This window comes from Protopterus annectens, chromosome 1.part1, assembly GCF_019279795.1.
Source record: "Protopterus annectens isolate FY-2018-M chromosome 1.part1, PAN1.0, whole genome shotgun sequence".
Taxonomy (NCBI): Eukaryota; Metazoa; Chordata; order Ceratodontiformes; family Protopteridae; genus Protopterus; species Protopterus annectens.
Genome location: NC_056726.1, coordinates 84,161,920 through 84,187,959, shown reverse-complemented (window position 1 = coordinate 84,187,959; position 26,040 = coordinate 84,161,920). Strand labels below are relative to the sequence as shown.

Genomic DNA, 26,040 nt, shown 5'->3' with positions numbered 1-26,040 from the left:
CTTATCCTGTGAAGGTCTGTGTTCCTGCTTTTCATAATTAAGTGCTGTATAAAATTTGACAATCTCATCACAAATGTCCTTTGGTTTATTAAGAAGGCTGTTTCCCTACCTAAGATGTCACCTTCCCCTTGATGCACATAAGTTTGGTCTTTTATGCAAGCAGCTTCTCACATTTATTATCCTGAATCACCACTAGAAGAAAGTTCTCCTCTGATCCAACTGATACTTGTCTGCAAGAGACTGGCTAAGCTGAAAGTATGCTTGTCTATACGTATTAAATGTTTTGGATTCACAAAAACTGCCATAAGCACAGTTCTGGTTTGTTTGTTCTGCCTCTACATCCAGCTGCCTTATTTGGGCTTTGTCCTATGCACATAAACTGCACAGTTCCAGCTTTAAAGATTCCCACTAGGGTCTGATTGGAAAGCTATCTGATGGCACTGTGCTAGTAAATGATTTGATACCATACTCAATCTGAGTCATCAGAAATGGACTGGAAAAGGTCAAGGGCTCTGTTCTCCAAAGTGAGTTCCTCTCATTATTTGTCATGGTGAATTTGTAATAAACTGACTTCAAGTCTATCAAAAGGGGTTGCTAAAATTCCTACTGCCCTCAAACATCACTGAACAGAAAGTCAGATATTAACCAGTAATCTAATCTCCTGGCATTGTTACAACCAGGCACCATATACTTTCTCATCTGGACGGATGACCCTCTGAATGTCTCAGAATTTCATCTCTCTTAAGTAATTTTTAATAGTTTTGGGGCTTTGATATGTCTTTGTTCTGATGACAGGATGCAGTCATGTAGTAATTTGATTATGTAAAGTGCTTATATATATATATATATATATATATATATATATATATATATATATATATATATATATATATATATATATATTATAGTTCCTTGCAGTAACAGGTAGAGTATTTGGATTCCTTCCTATAATAAATGTGTTTAAAGATACCTAAACAATATGATGTGATTAAACTCTGATTAGTAATTTAAAGCACTAGTTTAAATTAATTGCAAGACACCAGGCATGTTAAAAATTACAGCCAAAATAATTGTAAGAGAGCTAGCCTGCTCTCTTTTTCCATTTTAATGTGATCTAGCAAGAATAAGCTGTCAAGCAGGTAAAGCTCCATGGCGGGGAAAAAAAACCAGAAGTAATGCCAAACTTTTTTTAAACAATAGCCATGTTTTCCCTGTTTCATAATCTTCTTTACATGTTTTCCTTTGCCAGAGGTGCGGCAGAAGTCTTGGTCACATTTAATTATATTTGCTGATATATGCCTGCTATCTCTTGAGATTTCTTGAGGGTCTTCAAACCTATTGTAACTTATGACATCTGCTGAAAAATACTGCTGAAGACCATTTTCCACTGATAATGGTCTAGGGTAGGAGGAATCTGGGACTGCATCTGAGTATAGCAGCTCATTTATTAAAGCATCTGGCCAATTTGCACAGTACAAACATAAAGTTAGCAGGTCTAGTTGTGTGTATAACGGTCTCATGACTCATGAGTCACACTGCTTATAGAGTCTGGAGGTTTTGCAAGGAATACTACATCCATCACCAACTCAATTAAAGGTTTCTCTTTTAGAAACCCTAGAACATCTTCAGGAGTGGTAGACATGCCATGGTATCTGATTATTTGCCGTGCTATCTGCAGGATGTCTTAAGTGTAAAAGGCCTGCATTTCTTGACAGTGCTAGGAGCAAAATGTTGATAAAGTCTCAGTTTGACCCCTCCCCCCTGCCATGAAGGGTCTGCTTTGTCTTGCATTTGCCAGTATATATTCCTGATCCAAAAAATGAAGAAGATTAAATATCACCATTCATGGTCATATTCCAGTAGGGTTAAGAAGTCTAGTAGCCCTATGGGTTCTTTCTACAGTAAAAGTGACAGCCGGGTACAAGTTTAGTGATTTTTTAAGTGGTCTTATAAGAAAGCACACATATTTGCTGTGTCGTATTGCTCAGGTAAAGTGTGTTCTAATTTTTCTAGTATTTGTGGCTGTTTGATTGTCTTAGTTGGGGAGCTTTTTCATCCAGTCCTGCAAGTGGGTAATGTCTGTACTCATTGTGGATACCATTAATGAAATTCTAGAGGTACAATTATCTGGGCATTGCTGATGAGCAGTGGAACCATATCAAATAGTAGCTATTATCTCCAAGACATTTGTGACCAGGATGGATGAGTTATCCAAACTGCTATGTATACTATTCATCATCAGAGGGGATTCTGGCTCATCAATATTGTTCTCTTCAGATACTGCAGCTGGAGATTGAGTAGTATTAAGACAGCAATCTAATCTAAACACCAGTGTCAAGAATTAAATGCTGCCTAGTCATTTTTAAATGCAGGTGGTCACCATAAATATAAAGGAATGCTCTATGGAAATGTGTCTCACCCCATTGGTAGTCACACTCCAGACATTCATTACAACTCCCTGTTGAATGTACATCATGTCTAATGCCTCTTCTTGACAAAATAAGTATCTTTTGCTATGTAGGCATACTGAAATTCTGAACTGAGAACTAGGAGGCAAAATTTAAAAACAAACAAATAAATAAATAAAAACAGATCCACTATTTTGTCCACAGGTCTATATTAGATAATCGAACTTTCAAAAGTTTGAGTGTCATATGGTCGACACCATATGATCGAATTTTTGAAAGTTCAAACGTTTTAACAGAGATCTTCGTACAGCACTGAATGGGAAGATTTCCCTTTTCTCACTGTAGTGCAATCCCAGAGTTGGTATATTTAAAGAGCGAGGGGTGTGGAGGGGCACAGCCCCCCACATGGGTGGTGCAGGGGGGCTTGCTCCCCTGCTTAAAATGTTCAGGTAGGTTATTTGTGTAGTTTATTTATTTTTTTCTTATTAGACATTCGAACTTTTAAAAGTTCGATCATATGGTGTCAACCATATGACAATCGAAGTTTTGAAAGTTCAATTATCTAATATAGACCCCAAATGTAGAACTGTGTGGTATGGACTGAGGGATCTGGGGGTCAAAGCCCACCCCCACCCCCCCAGTATAAATAGTTATTTTCTTTAGTTTTGTTAATATAGTTGTGCATTGGTAAAAGGCAGTGGCTTTAGCATATCATATTGTTTTATAGAATAGTAAGATAATTGGATATGTATTATCCTTGTGAAGATTTTTTTTCTAGAGCGTGTCTTTTCTCATGAATTAAGTAGTTGATTTTGTTTTGTATTTGTAATCATTTCTGGTACAACATCCTGCAGTTGTGATGAATGGAGTATATGGCTAGTTTTTATAAATATTTGTAATTAGCTTTAATTAAATATGGTCTTAACGCCTTGTGTATTAAAGCAGACGTGCTAAAACCCCAAGGGGATATTATTGTCTTTTCTAATCCAAATTAAATAGTTGTGGTGCTAGAATGTTTTATTTCCTAGAAGGCTTGAGCAGCTAAGGCTCTAGAAGGTTTTATTAAAGTGACTAAAGTCGACATATACTAAAACATTAACTAAAGTACATTATAAGGATTAATGGAAACTTCTTTAATTGTGAGCCAGGAATGTTCTCTGATAGACTTGCAATTCATTGCCTCAACTAACACGGCAATCTTTTTATCATGATTTGCATTCCTTACCCCAGACTACTAACAGTATAGATCAGTACAGTGCTGAAATATGAATAAGTGTAGAACACAAATCTCATTTTTAAACTATCTGCTAAAAACTAAATATCATAGAGAAAGTTGGGTCCGTAGTGTCTTTCTGGTAAGACAGTAAACCTCTCCCAGTATCCTTCCATTGAAATACATGTCCCACTATTCCTTAATACAGTGACAGTGTGACATTCAGGTACTTGGCATTCAGTCACTCAAACACTGTGCGTACATAGATCACAGCTCATAGTAATAGAACCATGTTTGTTTTTATTGTGTTTACAGCCTGTAAACAGACAAACGACTCCAATGACGAATTTATGTATGCCCTTACTCACAACTGTAGAGAACGTAACACCAAGTGCTTCTGAAAATAAAGTTATGTATTCAGTGGAGAATGCATTACATTTCTTTGAGGTACAATAACTCTGATTTGCTAAATCCTCTGCTACAGTTGGCAATTTATGTAACTCAGAATTAATATTACGTCTTAAAACATGTACTTTGATTTCAAATTCACTAGAGTATTTTTTGCAGTTCATGCTATCCCATCTCAGATTTTTTGTTAAACCTACTTTAATTGCAAACTAGAGTACAAGTATGGCCAAACGTTCATGTGTAGTGTTAACTTTTTGTCAGCATTTAAAAACAGGTTGTATAGTTAAAAAAATTGTTGAAATAACTATGATCATGCAAGTTGTCTCTAGAACTAGAGAGCAACTATGGCAATAGGCATTATGTTTTTCATTACCATATTAAACAAATCTGGTACAAAACATCAAATCCCTCAGACAAGGATTAGCTGTAAACCTCAAGATACTGACTGAAGTGAAATTATCAAGCAGCAGTACTGACTACTTTATTTACACATCTAACACATCAATTCTCCAGTTCAAGTGATGAAATTAGTCATATATCATTTCCAATATCATTGTTTGTTCAAGGAATGCATGCCTCAACGGTTCTCATCTATCATTACATTTCTGCTAAATAAACTTCTTGCATGCATTGCCCCAAAACTCCCATGACTCATTAATCTTATGGAAGTTTATTTACTACATTTGTGCTCATTTCTTTCATCCAATTGCCAGAGAAGTTAACAATTAACCAGCTCCTCAAGGAGTTACTTTCATATATCATTACATTTCTGCCAAATAAACTTCTTACATGCACTTTCCTGAAATTCCCATAACTCAGTAATCTTAGAGAAGTTTATTTAACTCACTTGTGCCCATTTTTACATCCAGTTGCCAGAGAAGTTAACAATCAACAGACTACACAAGGAGTTACTTTCTCTGTTAATAGATATCACTCCATAAATAACACATGTGGACAAACTACTTAGGTTAGTAGGTTGCCATTGCACATCAAAGTTATTAGTCATATGCTAATTGTGAGTGACTCAGTTTACCTTTAACTATTTTTTTCTCTTACTTTATTCTGCTGTGTGTACACCATTTTATAAATGAAAGCCATATGTAAACAGCTGATGAACTTGGTTCAGTCACTGTGTATCATGACTTCTGTTATATTAGCTAAGTAAAAGAAACTAGTCATAGCCTTGTTTAACTGAAATTGGTTTATAATATGATCACATCCTATGTCATCAAACTTGCATTAATAATGTGCTAGCTATATATTCCTATGTTTTGTTAAATGTATTCAACATACTTAACAATTAATTATGGCCATTTAAAGCTGACTCCTTTCAGAAGACAAAAGTTTAAAAAATATGGACTGAACTAAGTACACTGTTTTTGTATATTGTCTGAAACCATTTTATACATTCAGAGCAAAATATCAAATACCACAATGTGTTTTTTTTTTTACATTTTAGATCACCATATTGTGTATCCACAGTGTGAATAACATGACTTTTTTATTACCTTATTTCACAGAAGCTGGGTTTAAGAAAGGAAACTCAACATGAAAGGTAAGTATGACAAAACAGTCTAAGTGACTGCTGCATAAATACATTCTAATATTACTGATATTTTTGTTTTAACTTCTCCGCATAGCTAAACAAATTTAAAGCTCATTTAAATGAACTTGTTTACAGTTATTATAAAATGTTTGTAATAAGCTAATTTTCATTAGATTTCTATGTAGTTGACTAAAATAAGTTGATTGTTCACTAGTGTAACTTCTGTAGAATACTGTAGTACTATAGTCAATCCATGCCTGGCAGTTATCACAGAGGATTAAGGCTATGAACCTTTCACAAGTTATCCCCTGTGCTCCAGAGTTTGATCCCATCAGTCACTACATAAACGCTGTGTAACCTTGAACAAGTCACTTAACAAAATAGTACACTGGGAAAACAGGGCTTGGCTCATGAATAGTCTTAAAGGATTGCATGCCTAATATGAACTCTTAGGAATCATCACATATGTTAAACTCTGTTTTTGTTTTTAATACCATAATCTGAGTACAGATGTAATAATTCCAAAATAAGATGGGTATGGTGTGCGAAAGCTTAGTTAATTTTGCACTGCTGTTAGCTGCAAAAAAGTACCTGAATGTTACTTTTCCTCAATTTCACACACACACACACACACACACACACACACACACACACACACACACACACACACACACACACAGTATGTAGTTTGTTGTATCATGTTTAATTCTGTTGCAGTGCACAAAGTGACACAATTAAGCTCCAAAATCAGAAAAAGCTAAACTTGTTAAACATTTCCCTATTGCAAGACTCCATCTTAACAGCAGATAGTAGTGCTTAACAAAACTTTGTTAAACACATTCTAAGTATTTTAAAACTGGATCTTATGGTAGGGAATAACAGCTGTGTGTGTGTGTGTGTGTGTGTGTGTGTGTGTGTGTGTGTGTGTGTGTGTGTGTGTGTGTGTGTGTGTGTGTGTATATATATAATCCTAGGAGATGTTAATATTAACTGGGCCCTTATACAGTCTCCTACAAACCTCACTAACATCAACCTTTACAATTTCTCACAACTGATCACTTTGGTAACCCACCCTGCCAAAAACCCCTCCAATGGGAGTATATTGGATTGGATTCTAGTCTCCCACCCTCAATACTTCAACAACAGTGGCACTCTTCCCGACCCACTTGGTGACCACTTACCCACCTTTACCCACCGGCTTCCCACTATCCTTCAGCAGACTCATAACTACATTACAATCCGTGACCATAAAAACTTCAACCCATTAATCTTTTCAAACTCACTACAAGCAATTAATTGGAACTGTCTAAAAACATTATCTCTAGATGATGCAGTCTCATACTTCAACTTAACTCTCTTAAAATTACTTGACTCCCAAGCCCCTGTACGGACTAAAAGAATAAAAACTAAATCAGCCCCATGGCTCTCCAAAACTACTCTTGCTATCATGAGACAAAGAGAGAAAGTCTGGAGACGCTACCATAAACATAAGACAGCACCACTCCTTAACGAATATAAAATGCTCCGAAACAAAGCTAAGAAACTCACTACTTCTGATCGTCAAAACTATTTCTCTACACTCCAAAACCAAAATAAAAATAACCCTCAGAAATTCTGGAAAGGGATCTCTACTCTCCTCCACCCCAGCAAACCAGATACTCCTACCCCAGACCCAAATACTCCAGATCATGAATTAGCTACCCAATTTAATTCCTTCTTTATTGACTCTATCTCTAAATTGACCTCCTCATTCTCTAACTCCTCTCTACTATCTAATACCCCCTCATCCACCCCCACTATCTCTACTTCCTCACCCTACTCCCCACCTACTATCTCCCCTACCCCCTCTTCTACACAAACTCTATCATCATTTCCTACTCCCCAAAATATCCCCCCTCCTGACTGCCCCCTCTTCTCACTAAATCCCATACCAACATCAACTATTAAAAAACTCCTTCAGAAATTGAAACCATGTACCAATGCTCCAGATAATATCCCCTCTTACTTTCTCAGTATAGCTGCTGAAACTCTTGCCTATCCCATTAGCATTTTAATTAACCGCTCTCTACTAGAACACACAGTTCCCCAAATCTGGAAACAAGCCTTTATTATACCTCTACATAAAGGTGGTAACAATAATAACATTACTAATTTCCGCCCAATAGCCATCCTGTCCCCCATCTCTAAACTCTTAGAAAAATGTGTCCAACTTCAGCTCCTTCCCCACCTCCTAGACAACCATCTTATAACTCCCACACAACACGGTTTCAGACCCAATCATAGCACCATGACAGCCCTCCTCTCTTTCCTTGAGGTTGTAAATAAAGCCCGTGACTCTGGACAAATTGTTTCCACCTTACTTCTTGACCTGTCCAAAGCCTTCGATACCATCTCACACAGCCTGCTCTTAAACAAACTTTCTAATCTTCACCTATCTTCCTCCTCTTTAAACTGGTTTTCTAGCTACCTATCTAATAGAAGTCAAGCTGTAAAGTGGAAAAAAGCTACCTCTTCTTTCCTTAGTACCCCTACAGGAGTTCCCCAAGGCTCCATACTGGGTCCTCTTCTCTTCAATATCTTTATAAATGACTTCCACAAATCAATCCCTTTCTCTAGCATCATCCAATATGCAGATGACTCTACTATTATCTGTTCCGCCTCTTCTATCTCTACTCTACAAAAACTTACTCAACATGCTTTCTCTTCCACAGAACAATGGATGCTTTGTAATCATCTAGCTCTCAATGCTGCCAAGACCAAACTCATGTTATTTACCCCTTCTAAAGTCATCCCTCCTGACATTGGTACTTTCTCAATTACTACACAACACAACTCGCCTCTTGAACTTGTGTCAGAAACCAAACTACTTGGGGTCCAAATCGATAACCTACTCAAATTTAACTCCCACCTGCAAATTAACATCAAAAAAACACACCAAAAACTTGGCATGCTTTACAGACAGAATGCCTACCTCACATCTGCCACTAAAATCACTCTCTCTACCTCCTTCCTAATCCCATCCCTGCTATATGGTGCCCCACTACTAACTAATCTTCAGTCCTTGTTAAAGAAACAACTTACTTCCTGCTATAACAAAATTGCAAAATTCGCCACCAGCCAAAAGTCCTCCACCCACCACTGTCTCTCCCTCCATAACCTAAAATGGCTAGAACTTCCCAATCAACTAACTTACACTCAACTAACTCTAGCCCACAAGCTCATTCTCAACCCTTCCCTCTGTCCCTCTCTTTCCTCTGCCTTTACTATGCACCAACCTAACAGAGTTCTACGGTCAAATAATCAAAATCTACTCAAAGTACACAAACCAACTCATCCACCTGGCAAAAACCTTCTTTCCTTCAGCCTCGCTCGCCTGTGGAACTCCCTACCACCATTCATCCGCACCACCTCTAACCACTCTGCCTTCAAAAAGTCTCTCCACCTTCATCTTGCCTCACGGTGGGAATGCTCTTGTTCCCACCCCACATAACTAGCTCTACTCGACACCTGTAGCTATGAAATTTGTTCTCTAATCAGTTTTAATGTTTTACATTTATTCATTACTCGAAGGCTTCTTCTTATTGTATTAACTGTTATGATTGCTTTCCTGAATGTGACTAGTTCTACTTTTTAGTATATAGAACTATTAATAATTCTCTGTACAAAAATTGTTACTGTCAAATGTTGAAAATACACTCTGTTGGAGCTTTTCTCCCCAGGACTCCATTGAAAACGGGTTCTTTAAGGCCCAATGGACTATCCTGGTAAACCAACGACAATAAATAAATAAATAAATAAATATATATATATAGATAGATAGATATATACTTTATTCTGTAGCTGAAAGTACACGGCAGAGACAAAGCTCCATGCACTACAAAGAATTATGAAATGGACACCAATCTTAACCTTTTATTATGTGCTCTCAATCTGGATGCTTGTTTCTTGGCATCCATGTCACAAACATACAATAATCTGGTTATGACAGGTGATCCAGTCATAATCCTGAATGGGTGATTCAGTAACAAAATAATAATTAACAATCAAGTCAGCCATCTATCCTGTGTTTAATTAACATGGAACTAAAGTCATGTCTTTTTCCTGGATGTGTAACTAAACACTTTCTCACTGCTCAGGACACTGTGCATGGCTGCATGATTCATTGTTTATGCATTGTTCTAAAGTGTAGCATAGCTGGTGTACCTAACACCAAACGGCCAAAGCAGTTAATGAAGCAAGTCTAGTTAACAATGTAGAGTTGCTCCAGATTTGGGATAACTATGGTTATATTTTAATAGCATCTGGAAAGGTGAATAGTGCCTTTCATTTTTAAGTAAATTTAAACTTCAGGAAATTTCTAAGACTAAATAGTATTTTATCGTGGGTTATAGACTTTGGAATTTTAAGTCATTAAGACTCAAACATTGTAGTTCTGAAAATTATGTCTACCTGGCTGGCTCTAAAGTTACTTTTTAATCATTTTAGACATTTCAGAATGTGATGCAAGCTACACCCTCTCAGAAAGTATTTTTTATATTGGTGCATTGAACAGAGTGCACTGTATCATTAATGTGATCCTTTAACTTTATAGGATATGACTTGTTTAAGCAAAAACACATGAGATGTATATGTCATTGGAGACCTAATCATATCTCAGGTAAATGTATCACACTGAATAGGTAGCTGACATTACAACATATCAGGTGGATAACTAAATCAGCCAGTGAATGGAATTGTGGTGGTACGTATTCCTGGCTCCCCAAGTATGAGCTGGAAGGTGATGCTTAAGGGATCAAATATGTAGGTCGGGAGAGATTAAAACCCTGCATCTCTCCCACTCCTAGTAGGTACTTTGCGACTGCATCCTCCAGATATTTAAACTGTAAGTTTTGGCAGTTTTTCATTTGTTGTCATTCAATAAATAGCACTCCCACAATGTGTCATGTTACAGTAACTATCACGTGCAGAGTGTGATGCAGATGGAGTCAAGATTTGATGAAGCAAAAAGTGGAAATATTTTTTTTAATGTAGCCATATTTCATGTCCCCTTTTATACTACCTATCATAGTCACAGTAAGTTGGTCATTTAGCTTATTTTTCATTGCTACTCCACTCCAACAAACTATTCAGAGCTCCAGTACTCCTTCCCAAAAATATAACTTCTATAAACTAATTTGAACCTGCAACTGCATAAAGCTGTAGGACTTTTATGTGTGCATGCTAATATGTTTATCATTGTTACTGGAGCTTTTCTCCCCAGGCCTCCATTGAAAATGGGCTCTTTTCAGATGCAGTGGACTTCCCCGGTCATCAAACTGAAATAAATAAATAAATACATGTATAAATAATTAAATAACTCATATTGCAACCTGTCACATTTTTGCCCCCATCATTCTAGTTTTTTTCTTCCCTAGCCATTTCCCTTAAATTATACAATGTATGCATACTATGTTTCCACTTTTATTGCTTCTTTTAATGGAGTCTGTGACATCTCCTCTATGTGCCAGTAATAAAGAAGCCTAAATACTCACCACTGACTCTGAAGAGGGATGTTCACCTGGAAGAAAAATAGATACATTCAGTATTTCCAAATGCAGACCTCTTTGCATCAAGTACAATTTCCCTTAAGAGCACACAGGGAACACATTCAGCCTGGGGTCTGGGTTTCTGTTTCTGTTTCTCTCCAGGTCCACAGTAAGGCTCCTCACTGGCACAGCTGCAGAGTTAAGTCCTCATCAGAGTGTCCAAGCCAAGTCCTCCAGCATCCTTTCTGTGAAACCAGTGCTTCATATCCCTGCTCCAAGTAGCTGACACACACTCACTCACTCACTCACTCACTCACTCACTCACTCACTCACTCACTCACTCACTCACACACACACACACACACACACACACACACACACACACACACACACACACACACACACACCTGGGAAAGGCTGGCATAGGTTTACTAGCTATGCACCCTTCTGCCCCGATAATAAGGTAGTTGCACCACCACCAGACACTCCAAAGCCAGGTACTCTAAGACTCTTGCCAGGGCACCCAGTTATACTGAGTAAAAGTAATATTAATACAAATGGTAATGTTGGACAAACAGCCAGGATTTCAGGAGTGGCTGCAGCATCATCAAATGAATATAAGTACTCTCAATGATAGGACCAGTCATAATGGAAGGTTTAAATATATTTAATAATAAATAATAAAAGAACATGAAATTACTGAGTATCTATTTACAGTAATAACCAGAGTTTCAACTACAGGAAATATTAAAATAACACAGATGAATAGATTCACACAGAGACAGAAAAACAGTCCTTAACTAATCTCACTATATTTTCCTGACTAATCGAAAAAGTTACTATTCCCCGGTGCAGTTACTAGAGCAAGGTAAGATGAAGTAGGTGAGGGATCCTACTATGTCAGATTCCAAGAAACAAACTGCCCCTGAGACTTCAGTCTCCTCTAATATTAAAGCATTATTTCTGTACAGAATGACATCACATACATCTGCTCTTCTAACTTCTGGTTCCCATGCAACCCCCCATTGCTAGAAGCTGTCAGGATTTATCACATAGCTGTCAATAATGCACATGCAGAGAGCCTTGCTCCTGGAAGTCATAAAACTATAAAACACCTCCACTCTTTCTACAGGAGCTAATAAACCCTGCTTCTTACAGACATTGTCTCTGGCTACATTGAAAACTATCTTTATTGCCTAGGCCCAGTAATTTAATTTTCTTACTATTTCTCAAAGTCAGAAGGATTGAGATTAACATCTTCTCTTCTAGCATCTTCTCTTACAATGTATACATTTAAACAGTTACAATAATGCATGTACATTTATTTTCATTACAGCAGGGCACACTGTTGATACATTTTTAACAGAAGCAACTTTACAAATACATTTTCAACACAAGCATCTGTACAAATCAGTTTGATATTCAAATAACATATAATTCTTTATTAAATTCCAGCTAGTTGTGCTGACATATGTTACACATCCACTTCCCTGCTTCTCCTAGCATAGCTGGCAATACCTCACATCATAACAGAGTCCATCCCCGATACCCTGAGTTTTTGTATAACAAAAACTTTAAAGATTTGTTACATATTTTGAGCAGATAAGAGAACTAGACACACAAACTCTTTTTAGGCATGGCCTGTTTATATCAAACTGGCAATATCTGAATTACAAAATAAAAAGCACCAATCTGCACACTCCATTGGCAAAGAATGATAAAGTCCCAAATTTGCATATGTGACCTGAGTTCAAGCATCAGCCAAGAACTTGGAGGAATAAGCACAAGGAATTTGGTAAAATAGTGGTGATTATCCACTTACCTAACACCTGGGGAAGGGTTTCCTGTTGGTCCTTTGAGAATAGACTTCAGACTGTGCTTGTATGAGTAGTATATCATATAACAGAAGTATAAAAATATACAAAAACATGCATTTGCCTTTTCTGAGACATATAGTACAGGAAGTTAGCCCATGGCAAAGGGAGGGAACTGGGTGCCTAATCAAAAAATCCCTAAATCCTGCAGTGGATGAAAGCACCACTCTTAGTGCTCGAGTCTTTCCTTCCAGAGAAGTGTATCAGATCCAATAGAGTTTGATAATTATGATTTTCATTAGAAAGGAAAACTCTAGTCCAACATTTAACACTACTGAGATTGAATTATTCTCAGAGAAAGTAAAGCCTAAATTAGCAGAAATCTTAATATCAGTTAAGTCAAAAGGATTATTATAAGAATAGTCATCATGTAATGGGAATAAAACAGATAAATCAAATGTCCAAAGTTATATATTTTAAGTGGCTACTGATATACAGCTACCTTCTGTGCACCCCTCTGATATCAGATTGTGACTGAAGTAAAACAGAAAGTAGAACACAGCAACATGTTTCAACCTGTTGCTCTCAGATGTTTATGTTTACAAATAGCATGCCTTCTTACCACTATCACCAAAAGATAGCCACTTATATACACACATCTGATGTTGGCGAGGAAAGTGAAAAATAATGATCACAGTAATATACTTCAGTTGCTCCAAGACAGTACACTCTCCCTAGACAGACTAACCGGTGCACTCCTCCAAGTTCTTTTTCTTTTTGTTGAGAAATTTAAAGAAATGGTGACTCCACTGTCCCTACCCCACCCCCACAAAACCTATAGTGACCTTCTATACATACTTCTAAGTTATATTTGTGAAGAAAATTATAAGAAATAATGATCACATTGTCCATTTCTGAAGCAACACAGACACACACACACACACACACACACACACACACACACACACACACACACACACACACAAGACACATCTCTCAACCTCTTAGAGCAAGAAATCTGGACAAAGCAATAAGAAAAAGTGAGACAAAAGCCCAAAAATAAGGAAACATTTTAAATATTGTTCTTACAAACTTAGAAAGTTGATAGAATAACTGGTTTTGCATTAGCATGGATTTTCTAAACGGTATAAAGTCTGAAATTCAAATGTCTGTCATTATCTTCTAACTTCAATCTGTAATGGCTTGCCACTAATTTGCCAGAAAAACAGAATTGTATGAAAAACAGACTAAAAATATGAGGCAAAAATCTGGACATTCTGCAAAAATCTGTACAGTTGAGGGGTATGATCACACACACACACACACACACACACACACACACACACACACACATACACACTCATATAACTTACTGTACCCTGATTAACAAGATCTAGCACAAGATGTACAAACACACAGATACACAAACATACATGCACCGCATACTCATGCACTTTATGTTTAAAATTAGGCAAATTGGTGGAATGCCAGTTCTCCTGGGATGTCTTTGAGGTGCTGGAACCAGAGCACACAGCTAAACCCACCCAAAGTTAGGGTGGACATGCAGACTCCACACAGAAGAAGCCATAACCAATAACTCAACTAGAGTGCCAAGCACTGTGAGATGACATTGCTACTTTCTTTCCCACTGTTCAAAAGATTAGTTGATGTTACATGCATCTTACCAAGACCACAAAAGATAGCCACTTTTTGTGTTCAATGCTGTTGTATGACTGCAATGAAAAGTGAAATAAATTATGGCCATGTTATTACTCTTAAATACATTACCAGCCACACAGACATCATACATACAGACATATATACAAGCATAAGCCATAACAATAATAGTTTGACATGGTTTTATAATACAATACACTGTCTGACCCTACTCTTTCTAACCATATTAGTAACTGATGTTCATCACTGATCAAACAAGAGCAGGGGTAATACACTTTTATCCACAACTGGCCAAAGCATTTTAACTGCTGTACTTGCTCAATATGTGTTTAAACATGTATTAATATCTGAATTCAAATACTATGCCTTTCTTTCTTTTAATGCATGTTATAAATAATGTATTACACTTTTATATGCATGCACAGCTTGCCTATTTGGGTGAAGAGTGTTGTCTGGAATTTTTCAATACTCTTTTACTGTTTGTTCTATTTTACAATGCCATGGTTTGCAGGTAACCGACTTTGAACTGTGTTCTGGCAAAAGATATACACATACAGAAAATGTATTAATTCAGCAAAGTTTTCTGTTCCTTTCATTTCAAGTTTAAATTAAAAAAATGTGTTACAAATGAATGCTGTACATATACCTCAGCATAATAATGTGTGCTTTGACAGGTTTCTGCCTAATAACTAGGAGCATATTATGGGATGGTTTAACATGTATATAGAGGTAATACAACTGGTCATTTCTCACTATACGCTGGTCATTCACTTGATGCTGCAACCTCCTTCCTCCCCAACTTCTATCCTGATTAGGCTGTGGTGTATAACTGACAGTGAAGCCATCTTGTATAAGCAGTTAATATTGTGGAAGAAATTACTGTCTCACATATTTATTATTATAATAATATTTTTGGCCTACAAAAACAAAATCCTTACTTTACAAAAATGGGCTGCATGTAATTTAACTATAAACTAAGGTAATATAATACTGTAAACAAAATTACGTGGAAATGCAATTTTTTTTGTGTATTAACACTTACACTCATATGCACGAAAAATAGTGGCGAGTGTACTCATGCAAATATATATCTGTAATTTAAGACATATATATATATATATATATATATATATATATATATATATATATATATTCATATGTACATATATTTCTTTACTCATGCATATGTTACATTTGTATTTATACAGACAATTATGTTATCACATAAACATACCATATATTTGTATACAGATGCAGTTCTATATACATATATGTTTATGTTTTCTTTTGCATTCTTATAATAATATCATAGATGCATATATGTATAGGCACATATTTCTTCTAGCAAATACCTTCAATTATAAAATATTATTATAGTTTATTTTTATCTTTAATATGACCAAAAATAAAATAATTGTTATACTTACTATAGAACTCTGGCCTTCTCTCTGCTACCTGGTCAATCCACTCAGCTAGCTGGTCAGACTTACACTTCTATAGGTCACTGTACCTGTGACAGAACTGTAGGCCAGAACAAGTGATCCCTGACATGGATGACAGACGCTCACTCATTGTCTACCAGATATCTATCATTTTTCCACTCGATTCACCTTACACGTGACTGGATCTTATCCATGCACATGTTACTTAGAAGGAAGACCAAAATATTTGTCTCCTTATCTGACCAGCTCAGAGCGTGATCGTTTGCCTTCACAGGTGCTGCTTTCTTTACAAGTGCTTGTATCAGAATGAAGAAAGTATGAGCATGGCTGTTCATAGGTTTAGAACTACTCTCTCTGAGGTATGGCATATCCTTTGCCAAATCCAGTTAACTAGCAGGGGCATTATACCTGGTACTGTTATTATTGGCAAGTTCTATTTTATTAAAATGTTTTCTCACCAACTTTTTTTAAGGAATACAGTCACATTTGCATGGTAGTTAAAAGTCAGCATGTGATTATCATTTGTTTACAATTACTTATAGTTGCTACTGCTGCTGTGCCTTGCCTTAGCTAATTTTTTTTGGAGTATTACACGTCAATGTCATTTATATCCCTCCTACAGTATAGCATCGGTAGTAATGCCTTTTTTTAATTTTTTTTTTTTTTTTTTTTGACGGGGGGGGTGCTTTTTGCAGAAAATAAATATTCCTGTGCATGTGAGTACCACCTCTTAGTAAATGATGAGTGCTTTGTGATGACAAGGTGTGCCAGATGATATAAGATGGGCTGGGATTTTACTTCATGGTTGTGGAGACTTGTGCATAAGACTCCATTTTGTTGTTTTCTAAACATAATCAGCTTTGAACATAACTGAGGTTATCTGCATGTTCCCACAGCATGCTGGGGACTGCTGTGGACTGCTGTAGATTTTGTTGCTTTCCACAGGATGTTCATGTGAACCCGAGACATGAGTAGCTGAGAGCGACTTACATGCTTAAGTGGCCATACAAGTTCTCGTATTACTGTGATTCATAAAGATAAATGTAAGTGGACCTTATTTGCATACAAAATGTTTACATGGACCTGAATTTATGTAAAATAGTATAACTGCAATATTAACTTGTGATTAGTCAAGTTACGCAAAAAACACTTAGGAAGCCAAATGCTTTTTCAAATAATAAAAATTATAAAATATTATAAATTAATATGAAACTCTTCAAAATGGCATAAAAATAGTTTCCAGCTGGTGCAGTGGAGAGGTACATACAAAATGGGGTGTTGTACTAAATCATTGGCTTAATGAAGGAGGAGTACAGAGGTAATACCCTCCTTTTTTCTGGATTCAATCCCTTTACTTATGAGATGAACCAAGTAAAAGGCTTTTCTGACCACTGCTGCTATAAGATTGTCAAATGTCAGATTGTTGTCAACCTGTGTACTAAGGTCTCTCATCACAGGTTGTGTGTTGAGGGGGTTGCCGTTGATGTGGTAATCATAATACATTTTTTTCATTAAACTGAAGACCATGACTTGGGCACTAGTCATTTGTTGCTGTGAGACTCTCTTGTAGTATGATAACATCATCTGGGGAGTCAATGACAGCACCCAACTTAGAGTCGTCTGCAAACTTGGTCAGCCACAGGCCTTTTGTTATTGCCTGGACCTCTGAGAAGTAGATGCCAAACAGTAGAGGTCCCAAGATAGATCCCTGAGGAACATCACTAGTGACAGGTCTGCTATCGGAGGTGGAGGCACCTATTTTGACCTTGTGGGTCCTACTGCTGAGTTAGTTGGCCAGCCACCCAATGAGATAGGGATTTACACCAAGTTGTGTTAGCTTTTCAGTGATACCCAAGTGGGAGATTGCGTCAAAGGCTTTGGTCAATTCAAGGTAAGCTGTGTGTATTGACTTTCCCTCATCCAAGGCCTTGGTGACAGTCTCAAAAAAGCCAACCAGCTTCAAAAGGCAAGATCTGCCCTTGACGAATCCAAACTGAGAGGAGTCAAGTGCTAGGATATTGCCTATGTCCTTGTGTATGAGGTCCATAATAATAATAATAGACTCCATGGCTTTACAGATCAGGCTTGTCAGGCTAATGGAGCCATAGACTCCAGGGTCAGTTGTGGAAACACCTTTCTGCAAGGGGATGACAATGGCATTTCTCTACTCCACTGGAATGAAGCCTGTACTTAGGCTGTGTTGAATAGGGTGCTCAATCATGAGGCTAGTTCTTGCTGGAGATGGTGCAGAATACAGCCTGGGATTCTTTCAGGTCCCATGCCTTGGATAGGGCCTTTAACACGATCTATGGAGATGTGAGGTGCTGGACAAGTATTGGGGATATTGAATGGGCCTTTGGCGGGGATGGGGGGAGAAGTTTGCTCTGAACCTATCTGATAGCAGGTTGGCTAAGTCAACAGGATCAGTGTAAGTGGTACCAGTAAGAACTAATTCGGAACAAACCTGGACTTTGCCATGGAGGTTTCTGACGTAACTGAAGAAGGCTTTGTGATTACCCTTTTTTCGAAGGCTAGTTTTGATTCATAATTGGCTTTGGAGGTTTTCACTAGTGATCTAATTTGCTTGTTGAGGTTAAGGAGGGAGTTTTTCCAATTGGGACTTTATACCTTTATACCCTTGGACAACAGTTTCTTCTTTTTGTTGCAAATCCTGTTGATAGAGGATGTCCACCAGATAGGTTTGTGTTTCCTTGAGGAGCAAGTTTTAGTTCTGTTGGGTATGGCTAAGTCCATGCAGTTGTACAGGTCCTTATATACTGCATTGGCATACTGTTTAGTATAATCTTGTCAAATAAACTGATTTTTTTATCCGAGTACTTTTTTCTGCAATGACTATATTGTATATCTCATGTTCAAGCTACCTTTATTGGGACTGGTGAGCCTAACTGACTATTTTTGGTTTATTGGTGACTGTTGTTGGCATTATCCTGAAGAGTTTACCAGTTATACTGTTCAGTATAGTTGTCGGTATCCTCTGAAGGGGACGGTGGTGTGAAGCTACTGATACCTTCACTTAGAAGGTTGTAGTCAGCTTTTGAGAAGTTTTTTAGCCTGGTTTTGGCTGGGGGGAGGGGGTTGATTGGGATATAAACTTCAAATGAGACAGACCAATGGTCTGATCTCACCAGGGAAGAACTTACTATGGGGGTGGGGCAGTGGTCACCCATGTTGGTGAGAACCAAGTCCAGAATGTTGTCTCCCCTTTTGCGGGATGAGAAGTGCTGGTCTGATGTGTTAGAATTGATGAAGTCAAAGAAGAGTTGGGTGAGTGCATTAGTGCAGGAATAGTTCACCCAGTCTATGGTGTGGTATTTGACCAAGAATGGAGTCAAGTAGGTCCATGTAAGAGGAGTGGATGTCCTGAGTCATGTAGAGGGGGTCTATAGCTGGCTATAAATTGGATGGGTGTCTTGTCAATTGTCAGTTGTACCTGGAGTAGTTCTAGTCCCTCATGCTGGCAAACCAGTCTGGAGGTGTGCTGGTGTGCTTGTCTTTAATGAACCCACCACCCATAGTTTTCCTGACCTCATTTTGGGGTCTGAATGTGTGGAATGAGGTATAGCCTGGTAAGGCAAGGGTGATCCCACAGCCTTTAACCAAGTTTCCATGACTGCACAGATGATGCCTTACAACATCACTAAACAGGAGTCAGTGAGTACTCAGACATGACTTGCCAACAATAGTATGAATACCTGTTCTAAAATGATAAAAAAATATTATTTAAAGATGAGAAGGAATGTTAGAAGAATAGTGACACTAGATCATGCACCTCGCAGCATAGTCCACAGACATCACTGCATGCTGTACTCTGTGTTTTGTTTTGTTTTTTTTTTACAAAAAAAGGAAACACTAACCTGGATGTCATGGCTCATAGTTCTGCAATAGATGCCACCACATTAATTGTGCAGCCATATGCCATTCAAAAAGCCTGTCACATAATATTTCTTATGACATCTGCAAGTTGGTCATCATTAGTTGTAGAACTTGAACTGAGAACTGAAGTGACAGCATGGGTCACATCACCCCCAGACCAGTGCATGACCATATTGTGCAGAATACACGATGCAGCAAACATCCTGCATGCAGTAGCTGTGTCATACTGAAGGGCAGCCTGAGCCTTATCCAGGCACCTCAATTGACTCTTTAGGAGGCCAAAGACCCCCTGTATAACAAAGACTACATGTCCTGGACAGGGCTATATTAAAGTTCTCTTCTGCAGCTCCACTTGGATTTCTCACTAGTGTCATGACCCATGACAAACAAAGAAAAAGTAGTTTACTATTCAGCAATACATATTATCATCAAAAACAATAAAAAACACTCATATGCAGGTCCTTGTGTCCACAGCAAAACTACAGCAAAGTATCCAAAAACAACAGGAGGACACAAGATAGGCTCCAGGTTATAAAGCTTAGGCACCAGCGCTTTCACATCTGCTTCTTCAGGTGCATAAAAACAAACTGAAACTAGTCATAATTTTAAACATTGCTGAATGCATCACATGACAACAATAGATCAAATGTCTATATACACTCCAGTATTATAAAATATTAAAGCTACACAGTAACCACAAATTGACTAAATATTCAAAGAAAATCATAAAAATATAATCATAAAATATTTCTTATATATAATTTATGCACTATAAAAACATTGTGAAAATACATATTCTTAAAAACAACTACTTTACCTACGTAGTGGTCTGGCCTTTAACTTTGGTCTCAGTGGTATTTGTTCATTGAGACCATGTCCCATGTCAGCTCTGAATAAGACTATCCATCTAGCTTCCAGTTCCTCTGTTGTATTACCTATGCCCCCCCCCCCCTTTAGTCACAAAACTCCTAGCAATGGCCATAAACTTAAATTTATGTTGGTTGTTAGTATTCACAACATGTTTGGCCAGGGCATTACTTCTGCTTTGTTAGTATTCACAACATGTTTGGCCAGGGCATTACTTCTGCTTTGTTTGCCTATGTGATAAATTTGTCCTTGGCCAGGGCATTACTTCAGCTTTATTTGCCTATGTGATAAATGTGTTCTCTAACCCCCTCCTTGAGTGTGCAGTCTGGTTTCCCAATATAAAATTTCTTGCATACTACACAGTGAGTGAGATACACTATATGCTGTGTATCACAAGTAGCTTGTACTTAAATTTATATAGCCTGTCCTGATCTGGATGTAAAAATTCATTGCTTATATCTATATACCCACAGTATGAACATTTCCCACAGGGCTTAGTCCCCATACCACCCATAGGTGTTTTCTCTTCTCTGGTTGCACATAAGCATCTCTTTGTTTTCTGAACAAAAATTTAGGTTCATTCTCTATCCATTTTATGACTGCCTTGTCAGTGGTCAATATCCCCCAGTGTTTAAGTATAATGTTCATATAAGACCCGACATCACTAGAGAAGCTTAATGGTACCTTTAACTTAAGCTTATCACCACTGGTCTCTTTTTCCTTAGACCATATATCCGAATAATAATGTCTAGCCTTGGTATGTTGCAAACTAACTACTTCTTGTATTTGCTTCTGTACATCTCTCTCCCATAGCCTCTGGCCAGTAAATCATTTGTCGTACTGTTCAATTGTTGATGGAAATCTGAATCCCTAATGTTCAACCTAGATGCTCTAAAATCCTGATTCCTAATGACATTATCAAACACACAAGTGGGGTGCATACTTCCTCTGCTTCAAAGATGGTTAACATAACATTCTTTTCTGTACAAGCATGTATATATGCTCCCTTTTTTATATTTACTTGAACATCCAAAAAGTTTATTCTCTCATATGAGACAACAGATGTAAACCTTAAAAAAGTGGTGGTTGCATTCAAGTACATAAGAAATTCCAAGAACTCCTCATCTGTACCTGCCAATAAAATAAAAAGGTCATCTACAAATTTACAAAAGAACAAAACTTTGTTCTCGTATGGGCCACTCAATAAAAACTCATGTTCCCATACAGCCATGACAACATTGGTGTAGCTATTGGCACAGGACGTGCCCATAGCTACACCATTACAATGCCAGTATAAATCATCACCAATCAGAAAAACATTATTTTCTAAGACAATGGTCAGTAAATTCCTCACTAGTATAATTTTACTTTCAGAGAAATCAGAATACATTTCCATAAACCTGGTTAAACTTTCCAACCCAATCATATTGGGTATAACAGTAAAAAGAGAGACCACATCAAGTGTTACCATGAGAACACCTTCAATAGAGTTGTTCATAGGTTCATAGGTAGGTACTAGGCTATTGGCCCTAAGGCCTATATAAGCCTAACCAAAAGGTACCCTGGCTTTCGCCACCCAAGAAAATTATTTTCCTGTGCCACTGTTGAGCAGATCCACAGAAGTGATCCCTGGGATGAATTTCCTATCTCCCATCCAATCATCAAGATTTTTCTTGAAGAGTGCTAATGAGGAGCTTTGTTTGATATAGATAGGTAGTTTGTTCCAGAGTATGGGAAGTCTCTGGGACAGGAATCTATCCCTCCAGCATGTTCTGTTTATTGTGGTGACAAGGTTTAGGTCCCTAGAGTGCATAGCTCAGAGGGATTGGGATTTCTTTAAGTGGAGCATGTCCAAAAGCTCTGAGTTTGACATAGCTTTGTGTGTTAGGCAGAGATCGCATCTGAGTAGGCGATATGCGATGGAGTAAAGCTGCAGTTTTTTTGAGACAGTCTGTGTAGTGCATCTGTTAATAGGTTGATAGGTTCATAGGTTCATACTAGGCTATCTGCCCTAGGGCATTTATAAGCCTAGCCAGAGTGTGTTTGGCTTTCGCCACCCATTTTAAATTAATTTTGCTATGCCCTTTTTCGAGGTTAGTATACTGTGCCTCTGTCTAACAGTGACACAGAAGTGATACCCAGGGTAAACCTATGATCTCTCATCCACTCATCAAGATTCCTCTTGAAGGGAGTCAATGAGGGACTCTGCCTAACCTGGACTGGGATTTTATTCCAGAGTGAAGGGAGCCTCTGGGTTATGAATCTGTCCCTCCAGCATGTCCTATTTATTTCAGTGCTGAGGTTCAAGTCTCTTGAGTGCGTAGCTCGATGGGATTTGGATTTTCTGAGGTGCAGCATGTCCATTAATTCCGGGTTGGACATGGCTTTATACGTCAGGCACAGATCGCCTCTGAGCAGGCGGTATGCCACTGAGTAGAGCTGGAGTTTCTTTAACCGGGCAGCATATGGCATCTGTTTGAGCCCTTTGATCCTCTTGGTGAGGTACTTTTGGGGTCTTTCCAGTTGCTGCAGGTGTCTGGTAAGGTACATCCCAAAAGGGGCATTGTACTCAATTATGGGCCTGATGAGGGATGAGTAAAGAGGCATGATGACCTCCCCTGATCTAGATGTGAATCCCTTCATGATTAGGTGGGCTATATAAAATGTTTTTCTAACCACTTTGGCCACGTGGTTGTCAAATGAGAGATTGCTATCAACTTGGGTCCCCAGGCCCCTAATTACTTCTTCTGTACTTAATGGATTACCACCTATGTGGTAATTTGTGGGAACTTTGTTTTTGCCAAATGGGATGACTATACACTTTTTGGCATTTAGCTTGTGGCCATGGCTCTGGCACCAGTTGTCTGTTTCTATGAGCCCTTTTGGAGGATGCTTGTGTCAGCTGGAGAGTGGATTATGGCACCCAGTTTGCAGTCATCTGCAAACTTGGTCAGCCACAGTCCTTCTGTGATTGCCTGTACCTCCGAGAAATATATACCGAACAAGAGAGGTCCCAGGACTGAGCCTTGTGGGACACCACTTGTAACTGGTTTGGAGTCTGACATGGCTCCAGCAATTCTAACCATGTGGGTTCTGTCCTTGAGCCAGTTTGCAACCCATCTAGTGACATAGGGGTTTATATTTAAGCTGGTGAGTTTATCTATAATGCCCGAGTGGGATATTGTATCGAAGGCTTTTGCGAGGTCCAGGTAGGCTGTGTGGACCACCTTCCCCTTGTCAATGGCCTTGGTGACTGTTTCAAAGAAATCAACCAGGTTGAAGAGGCAGGATCTGCCCTTAACAAAGCCAAACTGGGTAGGATCCAGTGTCTGTAGGTCCCCAATATCTTTATTTATGAGGTCCATGATGACCCTTTCCATAGCTTTGCCGACCAAGCTAGTCAAGCTTATGGGGCGATAGTTTCCAGGATCCGTTGAGGCACCACCTTTGTGGAGAGGGACCACTGTTGCTGTACGCCACTCTTTGGGTACATATCCTGTAGTAAGGCTGAGATTGAACAGTAGTTTTATGTTTGGGTTTAACTCTTCTTGGAGTTCATGTAGGACGCAGCCCGGGACACCGTCTGGTCCCATTGATGCTGTGTTTTTTGCTTTGGAGAGGGCAGCTCTTACCTGAGCATCTGAGATGTCAGGGGGGCAGCACTCTGCTGGGATAGATATTCGCCCTTTTGGTGGTGGGGGGGGGGTTGCGCTGAACCTGTCAGCTAGGATGTTGGCAATGTCTGTGGGTTCGGTGTATTTTTTGTCATTTTGGACTAATTCTGAGCATATCTGGGAATTCCCACCCAGGTTCCTAACATAACTAAAGAAAGCCTTGTGATTATCCTTAGTATCCTGTGCAATTTGTCTCTCGAAGCTGGCCTTAGATGATTTTATGAGTGCCCGTAGTTTTTTGCTAATACTGATCAGAGATGCCTTCCCTTTTTGGGATTTTGCTCAATCATGTAGTAGCTTCCTCCTTCTATTGTATAGTTTATTTTTGGCTGGGGTCCATCAGACAGGACGTCTGCCTTTGGAGGATTGGGTCTTGGTTTTATTTGGGATTGCATGATCCATGCATTCCTGAAGGTGTTCATAGAATGCATTTATAAAGGATTCTGCGGTCTGGGCCATATTTTCCACAGGCCCGGGGGCTTTGAAGGATTCCACCTCGGTTTTGAGGAGTGTGAAATTTGCTTTAGAGAAGTTTTTCACTGTGGTTTTCTGGGCAGGGGGTGGGGTCGGGATGTGAATATCCAGTGAGATTAGTTTATGGTCTGATCTTACCAGTGAGGGATACACTTCTGGTCTGGAGCATAGAGTCCCCATGTTGGTGATGATCGGGTCCAGTATGTTTTCCCCTCTTGTGGGAGTGGTAACAAGTTGTTCCATAGCATTTGAGTTTATAAATTCTAGGAACCTTTGGGCTAGGGTGTTGGAGCTAGAGTAATGCTCCCAGTCTATGTTTGGGTAGTTGACATCACCCAATATAATGGTGTTTGTAGAGACCTTCATATTTTCCAGTGTTCTCAGGAAGGCCAAGTGGGGTTCCTGGGTTTGTGAGGGTGGTCTGTAGCAGGTTATAAACTGGAAGGCAGTTTTACCCACTGTTAGTTGCACATGGATAGTCTCTGATGCTTCGTGCTGTGCCACCAACCTGGAGGTGTGGGTATCTTTGACGAATATTGATACTCCCCCTCCTTTTGTGGTTCGGTCCAAGTTTTGGGGCCGAAAAGCATGGTATGAGGTATAACCTGGTAGTGTTGGGGTGCTCCCAGGAGCCTTGACCCAGGTTTCTGTTACTGTACAGATATCGATGCTCTCCATGCTAAGGAGAGTTTCGAGTGCATGCATCTTGAGGTTTAGACTTCTGGCATTGAGTAGCATTACTCTTAGTTTCTTATCCCTTGTGATACCTATGGAGGTGGGTTTGTCTTTTGAGCCTTGCCTAAAAAAGGCACTATGGGGGTAGCAAGAGCCTTTGCCAATATCCGAAAGCCCAGGGGTGACAGGTGCAAGCCGTCCCTAGCAATGCATCGTGGCTTGTCGAGCATGTCATCCCAGGCTGACAGGCATTGGATCCCCTTTGAATGACACCAATACTTAAGCCAATTGTTGAAATTGACCATCTTGTCTTCATATTGTGGCATCATTCTTGGTGAGGGTAAGATGCTACTCAAGGTCAGGGTCATACCGGCCTGGGCTACATGCTCAGAGAGCTCCTCTATGTCTCTTTTCATGTAGTCC

At 38.7% G+C, this 26,040-nt stretch overlaps 1 protein-coding gene across 1 annotated transcript in view; it reads left to right on the top strand.

Moving 5' to 3' along the window:
• The window catches only part of IMPG1 (interphotoreceptor matrix proteoglycan 1), a 1,456,118-nt gene that overhangs the window by 394,625 nt on the left and 1,035,453 nt on the right, over nucleotides 1-26,040 (top strand). The window contains exon 4 of the mRNA XM_044086796.1: nucleotides 5,550-5,584. Within this exon, the coding sequence (XP_043942731.1) occupies nucleotides 5,550-5,584 (35 nt within the window). The remainder of the gene's footprint in view (nucleotides 1-5,549; nucleotides 5,585-26,040) is intronic.